Source organism: Scyliorhinus torazame, chromosome 7 (genome assembly GCF_047496885.1).
Source record: "Scyliorhinus torazame isolate Kashiwa2021f chromosome 7, sScyTor2.1, whole genome shotgun sequence".
Classification (NCBI taxonomy): Eukaryota; Metazoa; Chordata; class Chondrichthyes; order Carcharhiniformes; family Scyliorhinidae; genus Scyliorhinus; species Scyliorhinus torazame.
In genome coordinates this window covers 115,699,892-115,725,106 of record NC_092713.1, presented here as the reverse complement: position 1 = coordinate 115,725,106, position 25,215 = coordinate 115,699,892, and the positions used below count along the sequence as shown (strand labels likewise).

The 25,215-nt window shown below is 46.7% G+C and overlaps 1 protein-coding gene across 1 annotated transcript in view; it reads left to right on the top strand.

The window, feature by feature from the left end:
- The window catches only part of glis1a (GLIS family zinc finger 1a), a 587,387-nt gene that overhangs the window by 405,373 nt on the left and 156,799 nt on the right, over nucleotides 1–25,215 (top strand). Inside the window, exon 5 of the mRNA XM_072511301.1 lies at nucleotides 14,117–14,278. Within this exon, the coding sequence (XP_072367402.1) occupies nucleotides 14,117–14,278 (162 nt within the window). The remainder of the gene's footprint in view (nucleotides 1–14,116; nucleotides 14,279–25,215) is intronic.

The window sequence follows — 25,215 nt, the reverse complement described above, 5'->3', positions numbered from 1 at the left end:
TGAAGAAACATCTTTCAGGCTTTAACTTGTGTCCCGATCCTGGATCCCAAACAAAAGGAGACACTTAAATAAATCAGAAGTTCAGTGGTTGAATAGTATTTACTGCATTGTGAAAAAGAAAGGGGCGGGATTCTCCGATCTCACGCCGGGTCGGAGAATCGTCGGGGGGGCCCACAAATCCCACGATGCCACTCCGACGCCGGGCCGCCGATTCTCCGGTGACCGGAGAACGGCGCCAATGGTGCCGGCGCGGTCGCCTGGGGGTCTCTCAATGCGTCCTCCTGGCGCTTCTCCGCGCTCGACGGGCCGAATGCCCGCCGGGTTCGGCCTAGGCCCACCAGCATCGTTCGCGTGTGGTCCTACCCGATGGGACCTCAGCGTTCTGGCTGCGGGGGCCGTACTGGTGGGGGGGAGGGGGGGCCTCCACAGTGGCCAGGCCCGCGATCAGGAGCTACCAATCAGCGGGGGGGCTTATGTTCCTCTGTGCTCGGCCCCTTTAGGGCTCCGCCATGTTGCCTGGGGGCCGGCGTGGAGACGGCAACCCAGGCGCTTGCGCGGACCCGCGCCAGCTGTGGCACGCATGCGTGGACCTGCGCTGACCGTGCTGGCGCCCGTATCGGCAGCTGCGTGAAGCGCTCCAGTGCCGTGCTGGCCCCCTGTGTGGCGCAGGATCGCTTCTCCTAGAGGCCAGATGATGCCATCGTAAAATGCTCCGGCGTTTAAGGCAGCGTCAGCACTTAGCCCCATTATCGGAGTATCCCACCCAAAGGTTTCAGATTCACCCATTGGCCTGCACTCAATTATCAGATTTCAACCAACATGGAATTAGGAGTGCTGCAAAAGTGGCTCAAACACCCTCTAGCTTATGAGTGGTTTAAAACATGAACAAGATTTACCATTACTGATCACCAACTAGTGACTTTTGCTACCTCTGCTACTTTCTCAAACAGTGTAAATGTTTTAAAAAATATATTTTAATTAAAACTTTTAACATTTATACAAAAAAATTACAAAACAAAACTGCACCAACACATGTATCAAAAATTACAAGCAACAGGAACCCCAATAACAGCAGCAAGCCAAACAATTCCCCCCGCATTCTCTCCCCTATTAATAGCTAACAGTGACCAGACTTTTAAAGTGCAAGGTAAACGCCTGCCTTCTATGATAGAACCCATTGATCAGCCCCTCACCGTGAACTTGACCTTCTCGAGGTACAACAATTCCAACAAATCACCTGCCATGCTGATGCACTGTGTGGCGTCGCATACCTCCAGCTCAACAATATATGTCGCCGGGCCAACTGCGATGCAAATGCCAAAGCATCCATTCCTGCCCCCATACTCAACCCTGGTTGGTCCGACACCCCAAATAAGGCAATTAACGGAAAGGGGTCGAGTCAGTATTCAGGATTTGCCGATATGGTGCTGAAAAAGGACCACAAAAACTGACCAGCTTGGGACAGGACCAGAACATGTGCGTATGATGAGCAGGCCCTCTCGAGCTCATACTTATCCTCGACCCCCTCAAAAACCGACTTATCCTGGCCCTGATGAGGTGAGCCCTCCAGGATCCTAGGTTCGATTCCCGGCTTGGGTCACTGCCTGTGAGGAGTCTACACGTTCTTCCCATGTCTGTGTCGGTTTCTTCCAGGTGCTCCGGTTTCCTCCCACAAGACCCGAAAGACGTACTTTTAGGTGATTTGGACATTCTGAATTCTCCCTCAATGTACCAGAACAGGCCGGAGTGTGGCGATTAGGGTATTTTCACAGTAACTTCATTGCAGTGTTAATGTAAGCCTGCTTGTGACAATAATAAAGATTATAATTATAAACAGCACCATTAGCTGTATCAAGCTCAACCTCACGCAGGATGACATAGCATTCACCCAACGGAGGGACTCGCTCCACACCTCCTCCTCCAAAATGGGTCCCAGCTCTTCCTCCCGCCTGGCCTTCACCTCATTCACCGAACCTGCTCTTCCCCCATGAGCCACCCTTATATCTCAGACATGCCGCCCTCCTCCGACCCCACACATGAGAGTATCCTTTCCAACACGGTAGATGGCGGTGCCTCTGGAAATGGCAGGAATGCTCGCTGTACAAAGTCCCACACCTGGAAATATCTGAATCTGTCCAGCCCCCCAAGCCCTCCTTTCTCCTTCAACTCCTCGCAAACTGCCCTTTCAAAAACCAATCCCCCCACCCTCTCCAGTCCCTTTCCACCCGCTGAATGAATGTAACATCCAATTTGGACGGCTTAAACAAATGGTTTTTTACAGATTAGAGCCCACCTTGACACCACCCTGGACATGAAAATAAAATAAAAAGAAAATACATAATAGGGCATCACAAGATACACGGTGTTTATGTAGTTACATTGTGTACCTTGTGTTTCCCTATTATGTATTTTCTTTTTATTTTATTTTCATGTACTTAATGATCTGTTGAGCTGCTCACAGAAAAATACTTTTCACTGTACCTCAGTACACATGACAATAAACCAAACCAAACCCTCAGCTTAAAGGCTGACTGAGTTGCCACCATATTTTTAAAGTGGAGACTACCACTGGATTCACAGAATACTTTGCTGGAGTAAACGGCAAAGATGCTGTCACAGTGCCTCCATGCCTGTCCCTTTACATGCCCCCGGCTAACTTCCTGGTCCCCTAACCGCCCTAACACCACCTTCTCATTGGCTGCCCAATAGTAATACGTCAAATTTGGTAGCACCAACCCCCTCCCCACCTGCCTTTCCCTTTGGAGGAGCCTAAGACCATAAGACATAGGAGCGGAAGTAAGGCCATTCGGCCCATCGAGTCCACTCCACCGTTCAATTATGGCTGATTTCAACTCCATTTACCCGCTCTCTCTCTATAGCCCTTAATTCCTCGAGAAATCAAGAATTTATCAACTTCTGTCTTAAAGACACTCAACGTCCTGGCCTCCATCGCCCTCTGTGGCAATGAATTCCACAGACCCACCACTCTCTGGCTGAAGAAATTGCTCCTCATCTCTGTTCTAAAGTGACTCCCTTTTATTCTAAGGCTGTGCCCCCGGGTCCTAGTCTCCCCTGCTAATGGAAACAACTTCCCTACGTCCACCCTATCTAAGCCATTCATTATCTTGTAAATTTCTATTAGATCTCCCCTCAACCTCCTAAACTCCAATGAATATAATCCCAGGATCCTCAGACGTTCATCGTATGTTAGGCCTACCATTCCTGGGATCATCCGTGTGAATCTCCGCTGGACCCGCTCCAGTGCCAGTATGTCCTTCCTGAGATGTGGGGCCTAAAATTGCTCACAGTATTCTAAATGGGGCCTAGCTAATGCTTTATAAAGCTTCAGAAGTACATCCCTGCTTTTATATTCCAAGCCTCTTGAGATAAATGGCAACATTGCATTTGCTTTCTTAATTACGGACTCAACCTGCAAGTTTACCTTTAGAGAATCCTGGACTAGGACTCCCAAGTCCCTTTGCACTTCAGCATTATGAATTTTGTCACCGTTTAGAAAATAGTCCATGCCTCTATCCTTTTTTCCAAAGTGCAAGACCTCGCACTTGCCCACGTTGAATTTCATCAGCCATTTCTTGGACCACTCTCCTAAACTGTCTAAATCTTTCTGCAGCCTCCCCACAGCCTCCATACTACCTGCCCCTCCACCTATCTTTGTATCATCGGCAAACTTAGCCAGAATGCCCCCAGTCCCGTCATCTAGATCGTTAATATATAAGGAGAACAGCTGTGGTCCCAACACTGAACCCTGCGGGACACCACTCGTCACCGGTTGCCATTCCGAAAAATAACCTTTTATCCCAACTCTCTGCCTTCTGCCTGACAGCCAATCGTCAATCCATGTTAGTACCTTGCCTCGAATACCATGGGCCCTTATTTTACTCAGCAGTCTCCCGTGAGGCACCTTATCAAAGGCCTTTTGGAAGTCAAGATAGATAACATCCATTGGCTCTCCTTGGTCTAACCTATTTGTTATCTCTTCAAAGAACTCTAACAGGTTTGTCAGGCACGACCTCCCTCTCTGAATCTGAGGAGTTCCCTCCGCCCATATGAAGCCCGTTATGAGCTGTGCCATCAATCACAAAAACGACTTTGACAAAGTTGTCCCACCTCTACAAGTCTGCTCTAACTCTGCTCGCCAAACTTGTAAAATTCAATTTGCGAAGTCGCAACCAGTCCAGGGCCACTTGAACCCCCAAATAGCGAAACTAGTTTCCACCAGACAGAATGGCAGCTCCCCCCCCCATCCCCAACCCAGCTCATCTGGGGGCTAACCACAAAATATTTGCCCTTCCCAACATTCAATTTATATCCTGAAAAATCAAACCTCTTCAATATCCCCAATATTTCCCCCATAACTGGCCCTGGATCCCTTGCATGCAGCAAAAGGTTGCCTGCGTCTAGGGACACCTTACGCGCTACTCCACCCCTCACAATTTCTCTCCATTCGCCCGTGACCCTCAAAACAATTGCCATTAGTTTGATTGCCACCGCGAACAACTGTGGAGAGCTAGGGCACCCCTGCAGCCTGAACAACTGTTTGTTCTAACATTAGAGCGGGCGCTTCTTATAATAGCCGAACCAACGATGCAAACCCAGGACCAATCCCAAATGTCTCTAGAAGCGCAAGCAAATAGCTCCATTTGACCCTATCAAATGCCTTTTGATGTCTAGAGAGACAATAATCTTCATTCTGGCCTCACTGTCGGTGTAAGAACTACATTAAGTAACCACCTCACATTGGACAACAGCTATCTCTCTTCCCCCACTACCTCTGGGAGGCAGGTTCCAGATTCAATGCTAGGGTTTTAGCCAAATGTTTTGTGTCCACATTAAGCAGAGAAATTGGGCGATACGACCCACACTCTGTTGGTTCCTTGTCCTTCTTCAGGAGGGAGATGGATGCCAGCTCCAATGCCTCTGGGAGGAACCCCCGCGCCAATGAGTCGTTAAACATCCCCAGCACCAATGAGCCAGTTGATCCACAAACTTCCTGTAAAATTCTATCAGAAACCCCCCAAGTCCTGGCACCTTCCCCGTCTGCATCTTACCCAGAGCCTATGGACCTCCTCCAACCCCATTGGCGCCGCAAATGCCTCACGCAATTCATCCCCCACCTGAGGAAACTCCAAGCCCTCCAAGAACTCAACCATCCACCGCTCATCCTCTGGCAGTTTCGACCTATAAAGACTCTCATAGTAGGAACAAAACATCTCATTAACTTTCCCTGAGGTAGAGACCAATTCACCCCCTGGCTCCCACATCTGCACAATCTCCCTGGCAGTCTCTTGCCGCTTTAACAGATGAACAAACAGATGGCTAGCCTTCTCCCCATTCTCATATATAATCCCCGTTAAGCGCTGTAGCTGTTGCACTACCCAGCCTATGGACAGTAGGTCAAACTGCATTTGAAACTTCTTCCTGCCTGCCAAGAGCTCCGGTGTTCGGTCACTCGCATACTCCCTATCCACATCCAGAAATTCATCCACTACCTCCTGACACTCCCGCCTGTTCTCACTATCCAAATATGACTTGTACGAGATGATCTCCCCTATAATCACCACCTTTAATGCCTCCCATACCGTAGACGGAGAGACCATTCCGTTTTCATTTCATTCAACATCATTCTTTATGGCCCCCAAACCTTTGCACAGAACCCCAGCTCCGATAACAGTTCCACATCCAGCCTCCAACCAGTGCGCTGTGCCCGGCCCCCTTCCAACTTTAAATCCACCAGCATTCTTTACCCCAGGGAACAAAGTCTTATCCATAACAAAAAAAATTGATACGTGAATGCACCTTATATATCGGCAAAAAAAACACCAAACTCCTTACTCCCGAGGTACATAAACCTCCACGATTACACCCCTTCTGTCTCTTCCATATATGAAGTTAACATCTTTGCCATCCCTGAAGGGACCAGCGATCTGGGCCTGGAGCGGACCAACTTTGGATCCAGAATTTAAATGCCCCCTAAAATCAGCTGACGTGTATCCAGTTCTGGGACAGCAGCCAACAACTGCTTCATGAGCTTAGCACGTCCCAATTCGGGGCATATAAATTCATCAAATGCCACAGCCCTTCCCTCCAGTGCACCGGTGACTATCACATACTGACCCCCCCAGATCAGCCACCACTGTACCCACCTGAAAACAAACCCTCCTGCAAACCATAATCACCACCCCTCCCCACACGCTGCTGTCAAACCCTGAGTGAAGAACTTGACTCACTCAGGCTTTCCTCAATCTAATCTGGTCCTGCACCTGCATGTGAGTCTCTAGTTGGAACACTACAAGGCCCCCAGCCTTTTCAGATTGGAAAAAACCCTGGTTCCCTTCAAGGCTCACCTCCAAAAACCTGCACATTCCAGGTGATCACCCTCGTTGGGGGTTTCTCACCCCTCCCTTCCCCCTCAAGTCTGCAAGTGCACTGTAGTGCAATATCCCTACCCAAATGCCTGGGTCCCAGCCCCATCTAAGATGGCCACCAGCTCCGCCCCCAGGTTGAGACAAAGAAAAGCTCTGGTCAATGTTAATTCATCCCGCTCCGCACCTTCCAGGCCCACAGACTGCCTGGCAAGATATCCTCCCCCATCCCCTACCACACAAACACAAACCTACAGCTAGACGTATTAATAATAATCTAATAATAATCTTTATTCGTGTCACAAGTAGGCTTACATTAACATTGCAATTAAATTATTGTCAAAATCCCCAAGTTGCCACTATCCGGCGCCTGTTCGGGTACACCGAGGGAGAATTCAGAATGTCCAATTCACCTAACAAGCACACCTTTCGGGATTGTGGGAGGAAACTGGAGCACCCAGAGGAAACCCAAGCAGACACGGGGATAATGGGCAGACTCCGCACAGTGACCCAAGCAAGGAATCAAACCCAGGTCCCTGGCGTTGTGAAGCAACAGTGCTCGCCAATGTGATACCATGCCCTTCCTACATGGCTCAAGAGGCCGCAGCTAATTCCCCCCCACACTCCTGTTTTCTAGCCTCTCCTTTCCCTATCGCTAGCTCCCGAACAGAGTCCCCTTACCATATCTCCTCAAACAACAGCCAATATATCTCTTCCCTGAACAAACGTGTCCAAATCCCAACAAAATCAACAAACCTCTTTCCCCACTAAGATAAAAGGGAACACATACTAATCCCTTTTTTTAAACTGACCCCTCCTCGTGTCTGCATGGGTTTCCTTTGGGTGCTCCGGTTTCCTCCCTCAAGTCCCGACTAGGCACTTTTCACAGTAACTTCATTGCAGTGTTAATGTAAGCCTACGTGTGACAATAAAGATTATTATTATTATTGCTGTAGATAGTACACTCAAAAGATGTACTGGATGGTGGCAGCCTGAATTCAGGAAATGAAGGGAGATAATTGTAGGAGTAAACAATGGCTGGAATTCTCCAGCTGTTCATGTCGGTGGAATTCTCTGGTCTCGCCAACAGCACATCTGTGGGATTCCCGGTGGCTTGGGGTGTAATCAGTGGGAAATCCCACTGACAGCGGCAGGACAGAGGATCCGCTGCCGGTAAAAGGCGTGCTGCCTTCCCGCCGCAAGAAAGACACTGAGGAGGCCAGAGAATTCCCCCCAACATCTCTTATTTAGTGAGATAACTATTAGAGAAAGAGTACCTTAAAACCGGTGGTGTCTGAAAACCAGACATTTATTTCCCACGCTCTGAGTGACTTATCGGAGTCTGACCCCACCCAAATCATATTGTGCCCCCTATTTGCTGAGTTAAGAGGTTCCATCTTTTTTCCCAAAAAACAATTTCCGAAACCTAGCACAAACATTGTCCAGAGTTGTCGTTTTGATGTACTCAAATTTCTACAGCATTATTTTTTCTTGAGGGGAAAAAATAAATTTATATAAGAAAACAATAGTTGCTTGTATATTTGGAGTACTGCTTTAAAGCCATTACTGGAGATTGCAGCCAAGCATATGGTTTTAAAAAGGTTCAAAGTTATTGGAATAAATACTCATTCTACCACAACATTGAACTTCAAATCTATTTGTTCATTGTAATTGTGGGTGACAACATTAAAAAAAATATCAGTGCCTGGTGGAATGATGAAAATTTTTCCTTATTAGGACGAAGGACAACTTGTACGTAACTATGAGTTGCTCTGAACAGTGACTTCAAGTTGGAAGTCAAGAATAATAATAGTTCAATTAACAACAGCAGAGACAATGCATTATACATCACTCTGGGCATGTATGTTGTATGCTGTGTTACATTAAGACAGCAAGGTGAAAGTCCAAGGCCTCTGGTGCAGGGGACTAACAAGATTGAAACAGGAAAAGACTAGGCAAATCAGGAAGTAGTAGGTGACCCCAAGGTTAAATTAAGGCACACCTGAATGTTGAAGGAAGAAAAGAATGGCTGAGGTAGGGAAGGAGCTCCATTCTTTAAAATTCTTGGAAAGAATGAGTTTCTCCTATGAACTGGTCAAATGAGTCTTGAATTCATACAGGAGGTAAACATTTATGACAATATACTTGGAGTCCAGGAGAAACAAGGTGAGATAAGCAATGATCATAGGACCAATAAAATAAAGAGAAACAAGGAAAGCTGCAATAGAGAGAGAGTATTTGGGGAATAGGCGTGTGTAAAGGATTTCCTATCAGATCAAAGCAATGATAGCGAAAGTCAGCAATAACAACTGCTCAAACATCGCAGTAGAGAACATTCTATGCTTTGACTTTCCAAAGTTTGTTTAACATGATACAAACTGTTTCTTTTGACCACTTTCTCTGACCAGGTGGCTGTCAAAGGAAAAAAATGTGCTTTATTAAAATTATTAAAACAATATTAAGTTCTATGTAAATCACTAATCAAAACCTTATACACTTCTCTCTAGCTGTAGAGTTTTCAGTACAAAACAAAAAAAAATGGTTTGGATTGAAAATCTTAAGATTTGCCATGTGTTGTCTGTCTCCAAAGTCAGTAGTCTATGACCTGCTCTTTCCTTACTGTTGTATAAAGGCCATTTTGTTTATCTGACCTGACAGCCACTACCATGGATATTAGAACAGTTGCTGAGCAGCACACTGCTGCTATTTAGCTCCATAATGGTTTAAAAAAAAGTTTCACTTATTCCATCACAGCTCATTTCCCCAGAAATGTTACACAGGGCTACAATTGATATTCATCAAGGTAGCCTTGGTTTTCCCAGTCTTACTTTCTTTTTTTAAAACGATACATATCATAGAATTTACAGTGCAGAAGGAGGCCATTCGGCCCATCGAGTCTGCACAGGCTCTTGGAAAGAGCACCCTACTCAAGGTCAACACCTCCACCCTATCCCCATAACCCAGTAACCCCACCCAACACTAAGGGCAATTGTGGACACTAAGGGCAATTTAACATGGCCAATCCACCTAACCTGCACATCTTTGGACTGTGGGAGGAAACCGGAGCACCCGGAGGAAACCCACGCACACACGGGGAGGATGTGCAGACTCCGCACAGACAGTGACCCAAGCCGGAATCGAACTTGGGACCCTGGAGCTGTGAAGCAATTGTGCTATCCACAATGCTACCGTGCTGCCCCCATTAATGTTAAGAATGTGCTGAATTTTACACTTCCCCAGAAAGAGATTATTTGAGTTGGAGGCTGATGTAAGCTAATTCCAAAATGATCTATGATTTGTGTCCTACTTATACCATTGCCGATTGCCAATTTTATGAAGTTTCCTAATTTATCTGAGGGGAAAACAATTCAAAACTCGTCTTGACTAGCCACTCTTCTTTTAGAGAAAGCAAATCTGGGGCGAGATTCTCCGACCCCCCGCCGGGTCGGAGAATCGCTGGGGGCTGGCGTGAATCCCGCCCCCGCCGGTTGCCGAATTCTCCGGCACCGGAGATTCGGCGGGGGCGGGAATCGCGCCACGCCGGTTGGCGCCCCCCCCCCCCGCGATTCTCCGGCCCGGATGGGCCGAAGTCCCGCTGTTAGAATGCCTGTCCCGCCGGCGTAGATTAAACCACCTATCTTACCGGCGGGACAAGGCGACGCGGGCGGGCTCCGGGGTCCTGGGGGGGGCGGGGGGGCGATCTGGCCCCGGGGGGTGCCCCCACGGTGGCCTGGCCCGCGATCGGGGCCCACCGATCCGCGGGCGGGCCTGTGCCGTGGAGACACTCTTTTCCTTCCGCCTTCGCCACGGTCTCCACCATGGCGGAGGCGGAAGAGAGTCCCTCCACTGCTAACGCTCCCGCGCATGCGCCGCCCGGAGATGTCATTTCCGCGCCAGCTGGCGGGGCACCAAAGGCCTTTTCCGCCAGCTGGCGGGGCGGAAATTCGTCCGGCGCGGGCCTAGCCCCTTAAGGTTGGGGCTCGGCCCCCCAAGATGCGGAGCATTCTGCATCTTTGGTGCGGCGCGATGCCCAACTGATTTGCGCCGTATTGGGCGCCAGTCGGCGGACATCGCGCCGATACCGGAGAATTTCGCCCCTGGTTCTTGTCATACATCATCCAGTCAAAATATGGAATTGGAAGCAGATTAGGTTCAGTTCAAGAATATGTTTTTTTCTTGGATAATCTCTCAGCACACTGATAAATGGGAGCATGGTATCATATTTTTGGAAATAAAGATAATTTATGATTTTTAAAGCCTTGAAATTAATTGTCAGTAAGTTAACAATTCAGATTTTAAAAACTAAATAAGGTATTTTGTTCTGAAGGTACACATGCTTCTATTGCTTTATTGTAATTCATGCATTGCCTTCATTTCACATGGTCAGCAAATCTCATCAACAAAGTTCTTTCCCATTATAGGAGGTTTATTCACAGGATGCAACATTACACATTTCTGCCTCCTAACTATCAACCCAGTTTTCTAGATGACTCTCTTTATACTTGCTTGTTAAATGTACTTTCCTGACGGGGAATTGAATCCAGGCTGCAAAAGTGAAATCACCAAATCCTAAGGTCTACACCATCAGGGAACAGAAAACCCCCCATTTGGTTACATGGTCATCACTAGGCTTTTAATTCCAGATTTTTATTGAATTCAAATGGGGGTCTCTGGATTGTCAGTCCAGCAACAATACCACAACCTTGCCTCTTCTAACCCAAAAATGTGATTGGAACCAGTGTTTCCCATGGACCTCTGGACTAGCAGTCCAGTGACATCCTCTACACCACCATCCCTCCTGGAATAAAATGAAGAAACAACTCATTCACTTCTGCTCAGGGAGCAGGAGAATTCAGAGCAAATTGTTCATATTTTCTGGTTTCATGAGAATGGATTTTTAAAAAAAAAGCAGCACCCTGGCTGACAGTTAATCATTATCATCGTCATCGATTGGCACAAAGATGTCGTGCTTCTTCAGTAGCGAGGCATAGCTCTTGCTGATCTGAGTGCCTATGAACAGAAACGGGATGACCACAACAAAGACTTTCATGAGGCCTAAGGAAGTCTTGACGGGCCCGCAGCTTAAAGGTCTTTGGCCCACTGACTGAGCTAACCAGGTTCCACTCTTTTTATATGTGCTCTCAGTCCTTAATCAAACAATGCCCATCACCTGTGTATCTTAGCAACATAATCAACTAACCATTAAGAATATTGAGAGATAGGCGGCACATGGCGCAGTGGTTATAGCACTGGGACTACGGCGCTGAGGTCCCAGGTTCGAATCCCGGCCCTGGGTCACTGTCCATGTGGAGTTTGTACTTTCTCCCCGTGTCTGCGTGGGTTTCACCCCCACAACCCAAAAGATGTGCAGGTTAGGTGGATTGGCCACGCTAAATTGCCCCTTAATTTGAAAAAAAATAATTGGGTACTCTAAATTTATTTTCAAAAAAGAATATTACGAGGTTTAGCTTCTTTGGAAGTAGAAAAATCAACCAAAACAAGGTGAAATGTATCCCATACTTCTAAGAGAAGAAAAGGAGGAATACCAGAGGCTCTGACCTTTATTTTTCAATCATCTCTGGTTATAGGAGTGATGCTGGAGGACTCGTAATGTTTTACCATTGTTTGAAAAAGGAGGAAGGGATAGATTGAGTAACTACACACAGGTCAGCCTAACCTTGGTCATGGGCAAATTATAGAAAAAGATTTTGAGGGATGGCTTGGATTGCCATTGAGAACCACATGGGTTAACAAGCACAGTCAGCATAGACTTAATAATAATATTTATTGTCACAAGTAGGCTTACATTAACACTGCAATGAAGTTAGTGAAAATCCCCTAGTCAACACATTCCGGTGCCTATTCGGGTACTTAGAGGGGGAATTCGGAATGTCCAATTCATCTAATAGCACGTCTTTTGGGACTTGTGGGAGGAAACCGGAGCACCCGGAGGAAGCCCACGCAGACACGGAGAAAACTTTCAGACTTACGGGAAGTTTGTACTTTACTAACTTGAATTTTTTGAGCAACTAACCAGGAGGGTCGATGACCTGCATTTCATGCGGTCTACATTTATTTTAGCAAGGCTTTTGGCATGGTCTCACAGCAGACAGTTCAGAAATGTAAGAACCTGAAAGATCCAAGGGCAAGTGGCAAGTTGGATCCTGAATTAGTTCAATGGCAGGAAACAAATGGCCAATGTGTGTTTTTGAGACTGGAAAGCTGTTTCCAATGGGGTGCAGCAGGGCTCGATATTTGGTTTCTTGATTTTTGTGGACAGCGAGAAGATATCAGTGGACTCATCAGATAGGCAGAAAATTGGCAATAGAATTCAATCAAGAAATGTGAAGCAATGCACTTGGGGTTGGGAGCAAGCAAGGCCCAGGAATACACAATAAATGATAGGATATTGAGAAGTGTAGAGAAACAGAGGAACCTTGGGAGTGCATGTTCACAGATCTGTAAAGGCAGAAGGACAGGTAGATAAGATGGCTAAGAAGGCCTATGGGATATTGTCCTTTATTAATCGAGACATCGAGTACACGAGCAGCAGCTTATTCTAGAATTGGATAAAAGATTAGTTAGACTTCAGCTTGAATCTTGTGTACAGGTCTGCTCACTGCTTTGCTGGAAGAATGTGATTGCATTAGAGAGGATATAGTGGATATTTATGTGGATGTTGCCAGGAATGGAAAACTTTAGCTGTACAGAAAGATTGGATAAGCTGGGTTTAGTTACTTTGGAACAGTAGCGGCTGAGGAGAAATTTAATTGAACTGCATGGAATTATGAGGGGCCTAGGTGGAGTGGATTATAAAAATCTATTTCCCTTGGCAGAGGTCAATAATCAGGGGGCATAAATTTAAAGCAATTGTCAAAAGGATTAGAAAGGAGTTCAGAATTCTCTCTCAATCCAATCTTTTTTTATTTTCTTCTTTTATTTTCTGTACTTTATTTGACATTAGATTCAATCCCTTTAATTCACTCTCCTCAGACTTTTCTTTGTTTATTTCTCAATCCATAGAACTCCTTAAAATAGAGGTACACTGACCCATCGTTCACTAATGTCCCAAATGCCCTCCACATGCTTCCAACAGCTGACATGGACAAAAAATCTGAGCTGCAAGGTACAGGAAATGTATAACTAACCAGACACACCACAAGATGCCCTTCTCCAGCAAATTTCAGCCCACGCTCTATCCCATTGCAGTAATCAGTCTCTCTTAAAGATCCCATTGGATATTTTCATGCCAAAATTCAGAGTGCAGCTTGGAGAAGACAGAATGACTTATTAATTGGTAAGAACAGCACATAGGCTAAATCAACCCAGACAAGTGTAACTGTCAACTTTGTGGCTACCAATTTAAATAAATCCCAAAAGGTTATTAATTTGTCTTTAGTGACATTCAGAGAGATCACTTTGAGAATAACATGCCCTCTATGTGTGTGATTTAAATCAACTTAGGTAATGTATATTTTTGAAAGAGTTGATGAAGCATAATTCAGCAAAAAAGAAACCAATTCAATCTTGTGCTGTTCTAGGACATGTCAGTGTTGAAAGGTTAAATTAATGTACTGATTTTTTTTTCTTTCATCCTTGAGTTAGTACAGATGTTAAGCTGTGGTGATTTACTGGATGAGCACTGTTGGTTTACACTGTGGCCTTTGTAGCTAAACTGCCTTTATTAACTATTTCTTCATGGTAATATGTATTTTTTTAATACTTTATTGCAGTTTGAAGGCTGTAATAAGGCATTTTCTCGACTAGAAAATCTCAAAATCCACCTGCGGAGCCACACAGGGGAAAAACCTTACCTTTGCCAACACACTGGCTGCCAGAAGGCTTTCAGCAACTCCAGTGATCGTGCCAAACACCAACGAACACACCTGGACACAGTAAGAACTATACAGAAAGTTTTGCATTATGTTGTAATTGGTGGTTACTCAGTACCTTGCTTTTTCTCTTCATTAATAAAGTCAATCAAGGCAAACAAGGAAAAACAATGGTAATGTTGAAAATCTGAAATTTTAAAAGCATTGCACTGATCACCATCTTTTAAAAATAAAGTTGGAACTGAAGTATAACTGGTCTACAAACAGTTTGAGCCAAGGTTGCTGCAAAAATCAGTTCTGAAAGGTTTGATACAAAAACAGGCCGTTCTCTTTCAGCTGCTGACTAAACTGATGTAGAATTTCAGCATTCCCGATTATTTGAACTACGTTTCACATCCAATGGAAATTGGAACTTCACTGTTCCTTTTCTATTGCAATGAGATCCATAGAACTGTACCCAATGTGACGGGTTCCATGCTTCCAGCATGAAGTGATACTTACAATGGGGTCAGAAAGACTGATTTGTTTATCCATTTGTTTTAATGAACTAAAAGTAGAAGGCCTCTGATTCCTCACCATGCACTTTGTGTGAGTGCCATCCACTTTGGGAGCATGGAATTCACTAATGCTCCATTTGTGGCTTTAGGCAAAATAGTTCATAAATGACAGTAGCACCACTTTGCTGGCTCACTGGTGACTATAATGGCTTATATGCTCAAGGACAATGCAGGCCAGAAGACCTTGGGTTCAATCACTGGATTTTGTTGAATTGCCTTATTTCAGTGGAGTTTAGCTAGAGACAGTACAAGGCCAACTGTGCCACTGAACTAGGGGCAGGATATCGAGCAAATCTTCTTGCTATTCAGTGACCTCTGCTGGGAATGATGTGTCTGTGGTGACAGGATCAAGTTCGGCTGTAATTTCCCCATGCAGCTCCCAACCTAGCAGGTCCTACTGTTAAATTGCTCACCAGCATTTATGGACTAATATTCACCTTCACTTTTGATGGTAATCTGTTTGGCCAATTGTTCTAGTATTCACCCAGCTTTCGTTTCAATTGAAAATCATCAATAGTGGTACAAAGCAGACAGAAGACTGATCGCATCAGTTTCCCAGCCAAATGATGGAAAGGATATTACCTACTTCCTATATCAGTTCACTCGTTTGAAAAAAATACACTTGGAAGTGGTGCTAAACTGCCAGAGGCGGTGGAACCACAACTAAGAATCCTGGGTTGGATTCTCCGAGCCTCCGCCCTGAAATCGGGATCGGCGCGGGGGCGGAGAATGGCGTCAACGACAAAATCCAGTCCGATGCAGCTCCGGTCCCCGGAGAATCGGAGAAGGTAAGGAGCCATTGACAGGCCCCTGCGGCGATTCGCCCAGGAAAACTGCCCGGGTTTCCTACTTTCTAACCACGTTTTGCCAATCGGGAACGGCCGGTGGTGTCTGCGGACCCAGTCTGCAGCCGCCCTGGTGGAGTGCGGGAGGCCTCACAGTCAGCCAGGCAAGCGATCGGGCGGCACCGATCCCGGGGGGACCTACTCCGTTCATCATGGGCCGCGGTGCGAGTCTGCCATGTCGCATGTGGTGGCCGTGAGCATGCGCAAACTCCCGACCTGATGTGCAGGGCTCCGTATCCGCAGCCAGAGATGCGAGGAGCACTCTGGGGCTCTGCTAGCCCCCTGCAGATAGGAGAATCACTCTGGACTTTCTTAAGGAAAGTCCAGAGTAAAATGCCCACGATTGGACACTGGGATGGGGACAGAGCCCCATTATTGGAGAATCCTGCCTCCTGTTCTATCCATTCAATTACAGCGTGGCAAACCTGTTTTCCATTCTTGTCTTTCATGTAGAGTTCACTTACTGACAAAATCTTGGTCAGAGCTATCCAGTCTTCAAAAACCTTAATCTCAAAATACAGTCAGTCTGATGTGGCTAAGGGAGACAAGGACACAGTTTAATACTCTAATGCCATTTGTGTAAAGGACATTCATTTATTCAATGTTGTTATCTCACTGATTTAGTTTACAGTGGCTCACTGAGAGGCTGTGAAGCAACAGTTTTCACATTGGTGATTCTGTTTTTGCAGCATTCATTCCAGGTTAATAGTCTTCTGAGGAGACAATTTCATGGCAAACCCACTGGGTTGAATGTTTAGGGTGTCCAAATGGTGAAAAGAGGGCAATAACACCCATAAATGGTGGAGAGGAACCTACCATCCCATCGCTGCCATCATTGTGGCTGTTTCTATTTTTGCTGAGGTTGTCTGAATGAGGCAGGCATCTGTAGAGGGCAAATCATTCATTTAGAAGTTTCTATCAATGTGACCTTGATGACACTTTTGAAACTGCATCCTGTCCCTTTCACTCAGCATCAGTTGGCAGCCCATTCGAAGAGAAGCTCAAAGGAAAAAATTAGGGAGAACTGGTAAGTTCCTCCAAGTGCCACAAAACCATCTTGGGCTGTTACTGTTCCTACTTTCATCCTTCCCTGTTGTGTATATGTATCAGAATTCTACTGAACCAACTGTAATGTGAAAATAAACAACAGAACAGATGTCGTTGAATAGTAATATGTAAATGTAAGCATCAATGTTACTCTATTGTGCCTCGTTATTTGAAAAATGTTTGCTGTAAAATACGTGTTCACTTTGCTTTCAGGGACAAGGTGTGTTCAGTGGCTCTCATTAATTTGCTATTTTTTGCTTCTGGGTGTCAAAATTTAAAGGGAGGCCGCACTTTTGGTAGCTCCGGCCGGGATCCGCAGATTTTAGGCATTTTCGCCCGTTTATTCAAGTGATCGTCGTTGGAAAACATTCTAGACACGGTACAACAGGTTCCTCCCGTGCTGAATTCATGCCCAAACGTAAGGGGAAAGAAACCAGGAAACCCGGAGTAGACATTCCTTCGATGGACTCAGGAACCTCGTGGAACTCCTTGGTAACAAAAATGGCGATGGTGGAACTGTATATATTGGCAGTCCCCATTACAGTGGTTATGCTCTCGGACACGCAGGATAAGAAATTTAAGATACAATTTAAAATACATTTTTGAGAGGGAGTGGAAGCTGGTCTCTAAGAGATTATGTAAGTCGATTGAAGAAGCGTTGGGTCCGGTCCGGGTGGAGCTTGATAAATCCATCGGGATGGTGAGATTCTGGAAGGTGTTGAGAAGGCGCTCACAAGGCATGATAAGCTGCTTGCATCGTAAGAGGCAGAGATAGCAGTGGTGGCCAATAAAAATAAAGGCTGAAGGCAAAAGCCGACGACCTGGAAAACCGGTGATGATCATTCGGTTCAATAGTTTTCGAGATAAGAAGGTCCTGCAGTGGGCCAAGGATCACCTTGACACAAAATGGGAAGGAAATCTGATAATGATCCATCAATACATGGGGGCAGAGCTGGTGAGGAAACGGGCAACCTTTAACAAGGTGAAGGCCATTCTCTACAGGAAGGGCGTTTGATTCAGAGTGATGTACCTGGCGGAATTGCGGGTCACACACGAGGCTAAGAACTCTATTTCGAGATACCTGAGGAGGTGGAGGACTTTATTAACAAACATGGACTGGGGTCCAATTAAACTAAAGGTGTTATAGGGGAGATTTTTTTGCAGTTTCTTGTAAGGGTTGCGGGCTGAAGAGGGTGGTAGGGATATTTGGTATATAGCTGTTGATATTGTCATTGAAGTTTGTTTTCTCTGTTTGTGGGGATGATGGGGGACTTTCTTTTTTGTAAAAATAATTTTATTAAGGCATTTGTAAAAAACAGTCACTACAAACAAATATTGGAGGAAGAACAATCAGCAACATCGTACTAACTAACTAACCAACACCCCAAACCCCCCTGTCCACCCCCTCCTCCTGTCCTGCCTTCCCTATTTGAAACTCCTTATCCACCACCCCCTCCCTCTTTTGACACCTTAATTATCCTTGGAAAAGTCGATGAATAGCTCCCACCTCTGGACACACCCATCAACCGACCCTCTTTAGAGGAACTTGATTTTTTACAACCTTACGATCTCCGTCTGGTCATTCACCAACACCACCTCGGTTTTGGTGGCTCCATGTCCCTCCATTCCAGCAAAATCCATCTCCGGGCTACCAGGGAGGCAAAGGCCAGAACATCGACCTCTCTTGACCCCCTGGTCTTCCGTCACTCCAAAACTCCAAATATTGCCACTTCTGAACTCGGAAACACCTTCACCCTGCTCATCATGGCCACCTGCTCATCATGGCCACCGTCATGTGCGCTCTGTGAACTACCGTAAACTGGATAAGGTTGAGTCTCACACACGACGAGGATGCATTCATCCTCCTCCGAGCCTCCTCTCACAACCAGGCTTCCATTTCCCTCCCCAGTTCCTCCTCCCGTTTCTGCTAGACCTCCCCCCCAATTTATTAGCTCCCTATAGATCTCAGACACTTTGCCCTCACCCATTCCCTCCCTCGATAGCACCTTATCCTGTCATGTGAAGTGCGGTAAACCTGGAAAGGATGACACCTGCTTCCTCACAAAGTCCCAGAGCTGGCGATATCTGAACACATTCCCCCTGGGCAGCTCATACTCCTCCTCCAAGTCCTCTAAACTCGCAAAACTGCCCCCCACAAACAGATCCCCAAACAGCTTGATCCTTGCTCATTGCCACCGCATCCAACCCCCCTGGAGCAGATCTGTGATTATCGCTAATCGGTGCCCACACTGAGGCACCTTCCAACCTCAGATGCCGCCGCCACTGTCCCCACACATGCAGGGCTGTCTCCAGCCGCCTCCACCCCCACTACCCACTTCCTCACCATAAAAATATTTGCGGCAAAATAATAATTCAAGGCCAACCCGCACCCCCCTCGCCCCCACTCCAACAGGACCTTCTTAACCGGTGGGGTCTTCTCCGCCCACAAAAACCCTGAGATCAAAATATTAACTTTTTTAAAGAATGATTTTGGGACGAAGATAGGGAGGTTCTGAAAAACAAATAGGAGCATCGGCAGCACTGTCATTCTCATTGCACCGCCCCGCAGCAACAGTGGCAACACATCCCACCTCTTAAAATCCCTCCTCATCTGTCCCACCACCCGCTCCAAATTCAACTTGAGCAGTTGCTCCCACCCCGGCGCCACCTGTTTACCCAAATATCTGAAGCTCACCCCCACCACCCTGAACAGCAGCTCTCCAAACCTCCTCTCCATCCCCTGGCCTCGATCGGAAAACCACACTCTTCCCCATGTTTAGCTTATATCCTGAAAACCATCCAAACTCCTCCCAAATACTCATAATTCCCCCAATACCTCCCAGTGGGTCCGAAATATAAAGCAGCAGGTCGTCAGTGTACAGTGAGATCATGCTCAATCCCCCCCACACAGACCCTCTCCTGCTCCTCGACGGTCTAAGCGCCATTGCCAATGGCTTTATTGCCAAGGCAAAAAGCAACGGGGATAGTAGGCACCCCTGCCTTGTTCCATGGTGTGGCCCAAAATATCCCAAGCTCACCCGATTTGTCTGCACGCTTGCTGCTGTCGCCTATACAACAATCGGACCCAGTCCACAAACCCCTGCCTGAATCCAAACCGTCCTAACACTTCCTACAAGTACTCCCACTACACCCGATCAAAAGCATTCTCTCCATCCATTGCCACTACTACCTCTACGCCCTGTCCCTCTGGGGGCATCATTATCATATTTAATAATCTCCGAACATTCGCCGACAATTGCCTCCCCTTTACAAACCCCGTCTGGTGTTCCCTATTACCCCCGATACACAGTCCTAAATTCGTGAGGCCAGGATCTTTGCCAACAACTTAGCGTTCACATTTAATAGCGATATCGGGCGATAGGGCCCACACTGCTCCGGATCTTTCTCCTTCTTCAGTATTAGGGATATGGACGCCTGCGATAATGTCGGGGGGAGTTCCCCCTTTCCCTTGCCTCATTGAATGCCCTCACCAGAAGGGGCCCCAGTCCCCCCAGGAAACCTATCTGGGCCCGGGGCCATCCCTGCATGCATCACCCTAATGCCCTCCACCAACTCTACCAGTCCAATGGGGGCCCTCAGCTATTCCACCAGGTCCTCCTCTAGCTTGGGGAACTTCAAACCATCTAGGAATTGCTGCATTCCCTCCCCATTCATAAAGCCTCCTGTGAAACTTCTCAAATACCCATTCACCCCCACCACATCCAGTACCACTCTACCCCTCCTGTCCTTCACCCCTCTAATCTCCCTCGCTGCCTCCTGCTTCCTGAGTTGGTGGGCCAGCATCCTACTTGCCTGCTCCCCGTACTCATACACTGCCTCTCTAGCCCTCCGCAGCTGCCCTACTGCCTTCCCCGTCATCACCAGCCCAAACAACATTTGGAGCTTCTGTGTCTCCTTCAACAATTCTGCCTCGGGGCCACCGAGTACCTCCTGTGCTCCCGCAGAATCTCATCCATCAACCTTGAAATCTCTGCTCGCTCCTCCTTCTCCCTATGCGCCCGGATCGATATGAACTCCCCCGTAACTACTGCCTTGAGCACCTCCATCCATAGCGTGGCGGCTGAGACCTCACCTGTATCGTTTAGCTCCATGCACCCCGGGATGGCGGCCCTCACCCGCTCAATCACCTCCTCATCCGCTAACAACCTTACGTCCAGCCTCCACTGCGGGTGATGCCCCCTCGTCCACTTGTAAGATCACCCAATGCGGCGTGTGGTCTGAAACCACGATCGCTGAGTACCCCGAGTCGACCACCCCTGCCAATAATATCTTGCCCACCATGAAAAAATCAATCCGAGAGTACACTCTTACACCCTGTGCACATGGGAGAAGTAGGAGTACTCCTTCGCCCTCAGCCTCCCAAACCTCCATGGGTCCACCCCTTCCATGCGCTCCATGAATCCCTTCAGTTCCTTCACTGCCAACACCCTCCCCGACCTCGGGCTCGACCGGTCCAAGCATGGGCCAATGACTATGAGCCGGAGGCGATTATATCTATGGATGCAGAGAAAGCATTCGATGGATTGGAGTGGGAGTACCTCATTGAGGTTCTTGGGAGGTTTGGATTCGGGCAGAAGTTTATTTAATGGGTGTAGAGGGCCTCCATGCCTAGTGTTTGCACTAATGCACAAATTTGGGATACTTCCCACTGAACAGGGGTACAAGACAGGGGTGTCCATTGTTGCTACTCCTTTTTGCCCTGGTGATAGAATCTCTGGTGATAGCACTGAAGTCTTCCATTGGATAAATTGGTGGGGGGGGGGGAGGAATCCGGTCTCCTCTACAGATAAGATTATGAAGCTGCTGAGGAGCTTTGGTTCCTCCTCAGGTTTTAAGTCAAACCTGGGAAACAGTGAATATTTTCTGGTTAATTCCCCAGGGAGGAGAGCAAATCTGGAGATATTACCCTTCCGCCAGGCCAGAGGTAGCTTCCAGTATCTGGCTTGCAAAGTGCACATGATTGGTCTAGGCTTCATAGGTTAAACTTTACAAGTCTATTGGGTAGGGTGGAATCCAATTTGAAGAGGTGGGGTAGCCTCCCGTCCAGACGATCAAGATGAGTATTCTGCCGAGGTTTCTATTTTTGTTTCAATGCCACCTTTATTTTTCGCGCCAAATCGTTCTTTGCAAAGGTGAACAAGCTAGTGGATTCCTTCATGTGGGTGGGTAAGGCACCATGAATTCACAGGGCGGACCTCCAGAGGGGCTGGCAGTAGGGGGGTGCTTGGCACTACCCAATTTCCTCATGTATTACTGGGTGGCCAATGTGGAGAAGGTTTCTGGTGGTTTAGCGAATCGGATACCATATGGGGAAGGATGGAGGCACGTTCATGTAAGCGATCTTGCCTCTGAGTTCTAGTGATGGCGTCACTCCCATTCTCTCCAGAAGTACATCTCAAACCCGGTGGTGATTTCTAATCTGAAGATATGGAGGCAGCTCAGACAAAATTACAAGCTGAGTGCCATGTCATTATTGTTTGCACCATCAGGTATGGATTTGACTTTTGAGATATGGGAAGAGAAGGAGCTCGAGTATTTTAGAGACCTGTTTATGGGGGGCGGTTTGCCAAAATGGAAGAGTTTTCGGCAAAATTCCAACAATCAGGGAACACCTGTTCCGATACTTTCAATTGTGCGAGTTAGTTGGTGGGGCTTGCCCTACTTTTACCTTATCACCGTAACCCTCCCTGTTGAAGGAAATCTTACGGTTGGTGAGGGTTGCGGGAGAGAAGATCTCGAATATCTTTGAGCGGACCATGTCATCGGAATCTGCGCTGTGTTGTGGACGGCATAGTAGCACATTGGTTAGGACTGTTGCTTCACGGCACCAGGGTCCCATGTTCGATTCCCGGCTTGAGTCACCGTTTGTGCGGAGTCTGCACATTCGCCTCGTGTCTGCGTGGGTTTCCTCCGGGTGCTCCGATTTCCTCCCACAAGTCCCGAAAGAGGTGCTGTTCCCGAAAGACGTGCTTTTACGTAACTTGGACATTCTCCCTCTGTGTACCCGACCAGGAGCCAGAATGTGGCGACTAGGGGCTTTTCACAGTTAATGTAAGCCTACGTATGACAATAAAGATTATTAAGATTATTAAAAAGGTGTGTTATCTATGAATTCTTTAATAGGTGTGATCTACAGGTTGTGTTGCACCCAAAAGGCGGCGCGGACAGTAGATGCTGGGAGATCCCTCTTCCAGGATCCATTTGGCTTGCCATGCCTCATGAGATCTAACGTGATCTGGTGAGATGTCATGATCTGAAGTGATTACTATCTTGCAAATCTGCATATTAGAGTGAGACAGCTAGTCTCACTTTAATATGCTCTCCCCTGATCTACCCGAAGCATTGAGATCTAGCCCCTTCGCCTTGGAGACCTTGGGCAAGCGCCGTTCAGCACTGGTCTCCACAAATGGGGACCAGACGGAATGGCACCCATGGGGGTCTCCAGGGGATTGGAGGCCCCCAGGTGCTTTCCCTCTCATCGGTGAGGCTTCCTGGTACTGCGGGTGCCATCTGGGCACGCTGGCACTGCCAGCCTGGCACTGCCAACTGGGTGCCAGCCTGGCACCTCCAAGGTGCCAAGCTTGCATTTTTCCATGCTGGGGATAGGGCCCGGGGGTGCCCTGTGCATGTGCGGTGGGGCCCCGAGGACCCTCTTATGGAGTTTTGGGAGTGTTTGAGTGGACCCTCAGTGTTGGAAACGGGACTAGTGCCGCTTCATTGGAGAGTTCCCAGCTGAGGCCCCCCAATGGAACCAGAGTCCCGATAGATAGTGTGATGTTTCTCGGCACTGCAAGCGCCTGACTAAATACCCTTGTCAGGGGACTCTGCTCCAGTTCGGTTAGATTGCCCCAACATTTAAAAAAACTTGCTATTTGTTACTTCACATTATTTGTGTTCTGCACCTTTACCATCATCAATTTTAAGAATGTAAAATGTGGCCCCACCATTTAAGTCAGTAAATTCACTCCTGGGATGCAGCACACATGCCAGCAAGGACCCAGTTGCAATATCTTATCTGTCATGAGTTCACTAATCTTGGCAGAAATACTTATGGAAGCAGCAATATTGCCCTAGTTTTCCTGTCTAGGGAAATGGATAGAATTCAGGTCCACTGATTCCTGTTGGAAAGGTCTTCAATGTAAATATCAAATAATGGCAGAAAAAGGATTCGCTGTAGTACCAAATGTACACTTGGCTAGGCACATACGAAGAATGGCTACTCAGGCCATTAGAAGACATTGATTTACACTCAACCAAGAGCTGGAGTTAAAACTGATAGGAAACGTTTGCCAACAAAACTGTACGATAGTTTACATAATCGAGCCAGGTAATATATAAAACATGTGTTTACGATTGTTGGAGGAATTATAATTACATAAAGTAAAACAGATGCTGAACCTGTTTGAATTTACAAACATTTGTCATGGGTTACAGAAGATATTACTTCACCTTATGTTGTAATATTCAAGTGTTGATGTTTGTACTGTGTATATGTCTGTACTGCACAAGCGTAAAACTTTTAATTCTTCCTTCTCTTCTTTGTGCTTTCCTTCCTTTGCCAAGGAATCTCTGTCTTCAGAGCCCAGGTACCACTCATTCAATGATTTCAGTAGAAGATAATAGAGACAAATCTGGTACATAATGTGGTAAATCTTTGTCTTCACATTGACAATAATCTGGGATGCACATTGCTTGCCCATTATAGAGTCCACACGATTTTCATTCATTGAAATCACCAGCGTGACTACCTGATGGGGGAATAATGTGCTGTCCTAGATTACTGTCAATGTGACAGACAAAAAAGTACCCTGTTGAAGTGTTCATACATGTGCCTGAAAAGCTTTTCACTTTACGACAATACATTGTATTTAAATGTGCCAGCCCTCAATGCAAACTTACTATGCTGTTGGATATACTGATAGGCATGAGGAACCAGATCAGAGCTAGGATAGTGTGTTGAGATAGATAGAAAGCTGGTTAGCAGGCAGGAAGCAAAAAGTTGGAATAAATGGGTCTTTTTCTGAGGTACCTCAGGGATCTGTGCTAGGACCCCAACTGTTTGCATTGTATATTAATGATTTGGATAAGGGAACTAAATGTATTATCTCCAAATCTGCAGATGATACAAAGTTGGGTGGGAGGGTGAGCTGCGAGGAGGATTCAGATGCTTCAGTGAAATTTGGCAGCTGAGTGAGTGGACATATGCATGGCAGATGCAGTAAAACATGGATAAATGTGAGGTTATCCACTTTGGTCGCAAAAATTGGAAGGCAGATTATGATTTGAATGGTTGCAAATTGAGAGAGGTGGATTTTCAGCGAGACCTTGGTGTCCTCGTGCATCAGTCGCTGAAAGCGCACAAGTACAACAGGCAGTAAAGAAGGCAAATAGTATGTTGGCCTTCATAGCCACATGATTTGAGTATAGGAATAGTGATATTTTACTGCAATTGTATAGGGCATAGGTGAGGTGATATCTGGAATATTGTGCGCAGTTTTGGTATCCTTATCTGAGGAAGGATGTTCTTGCT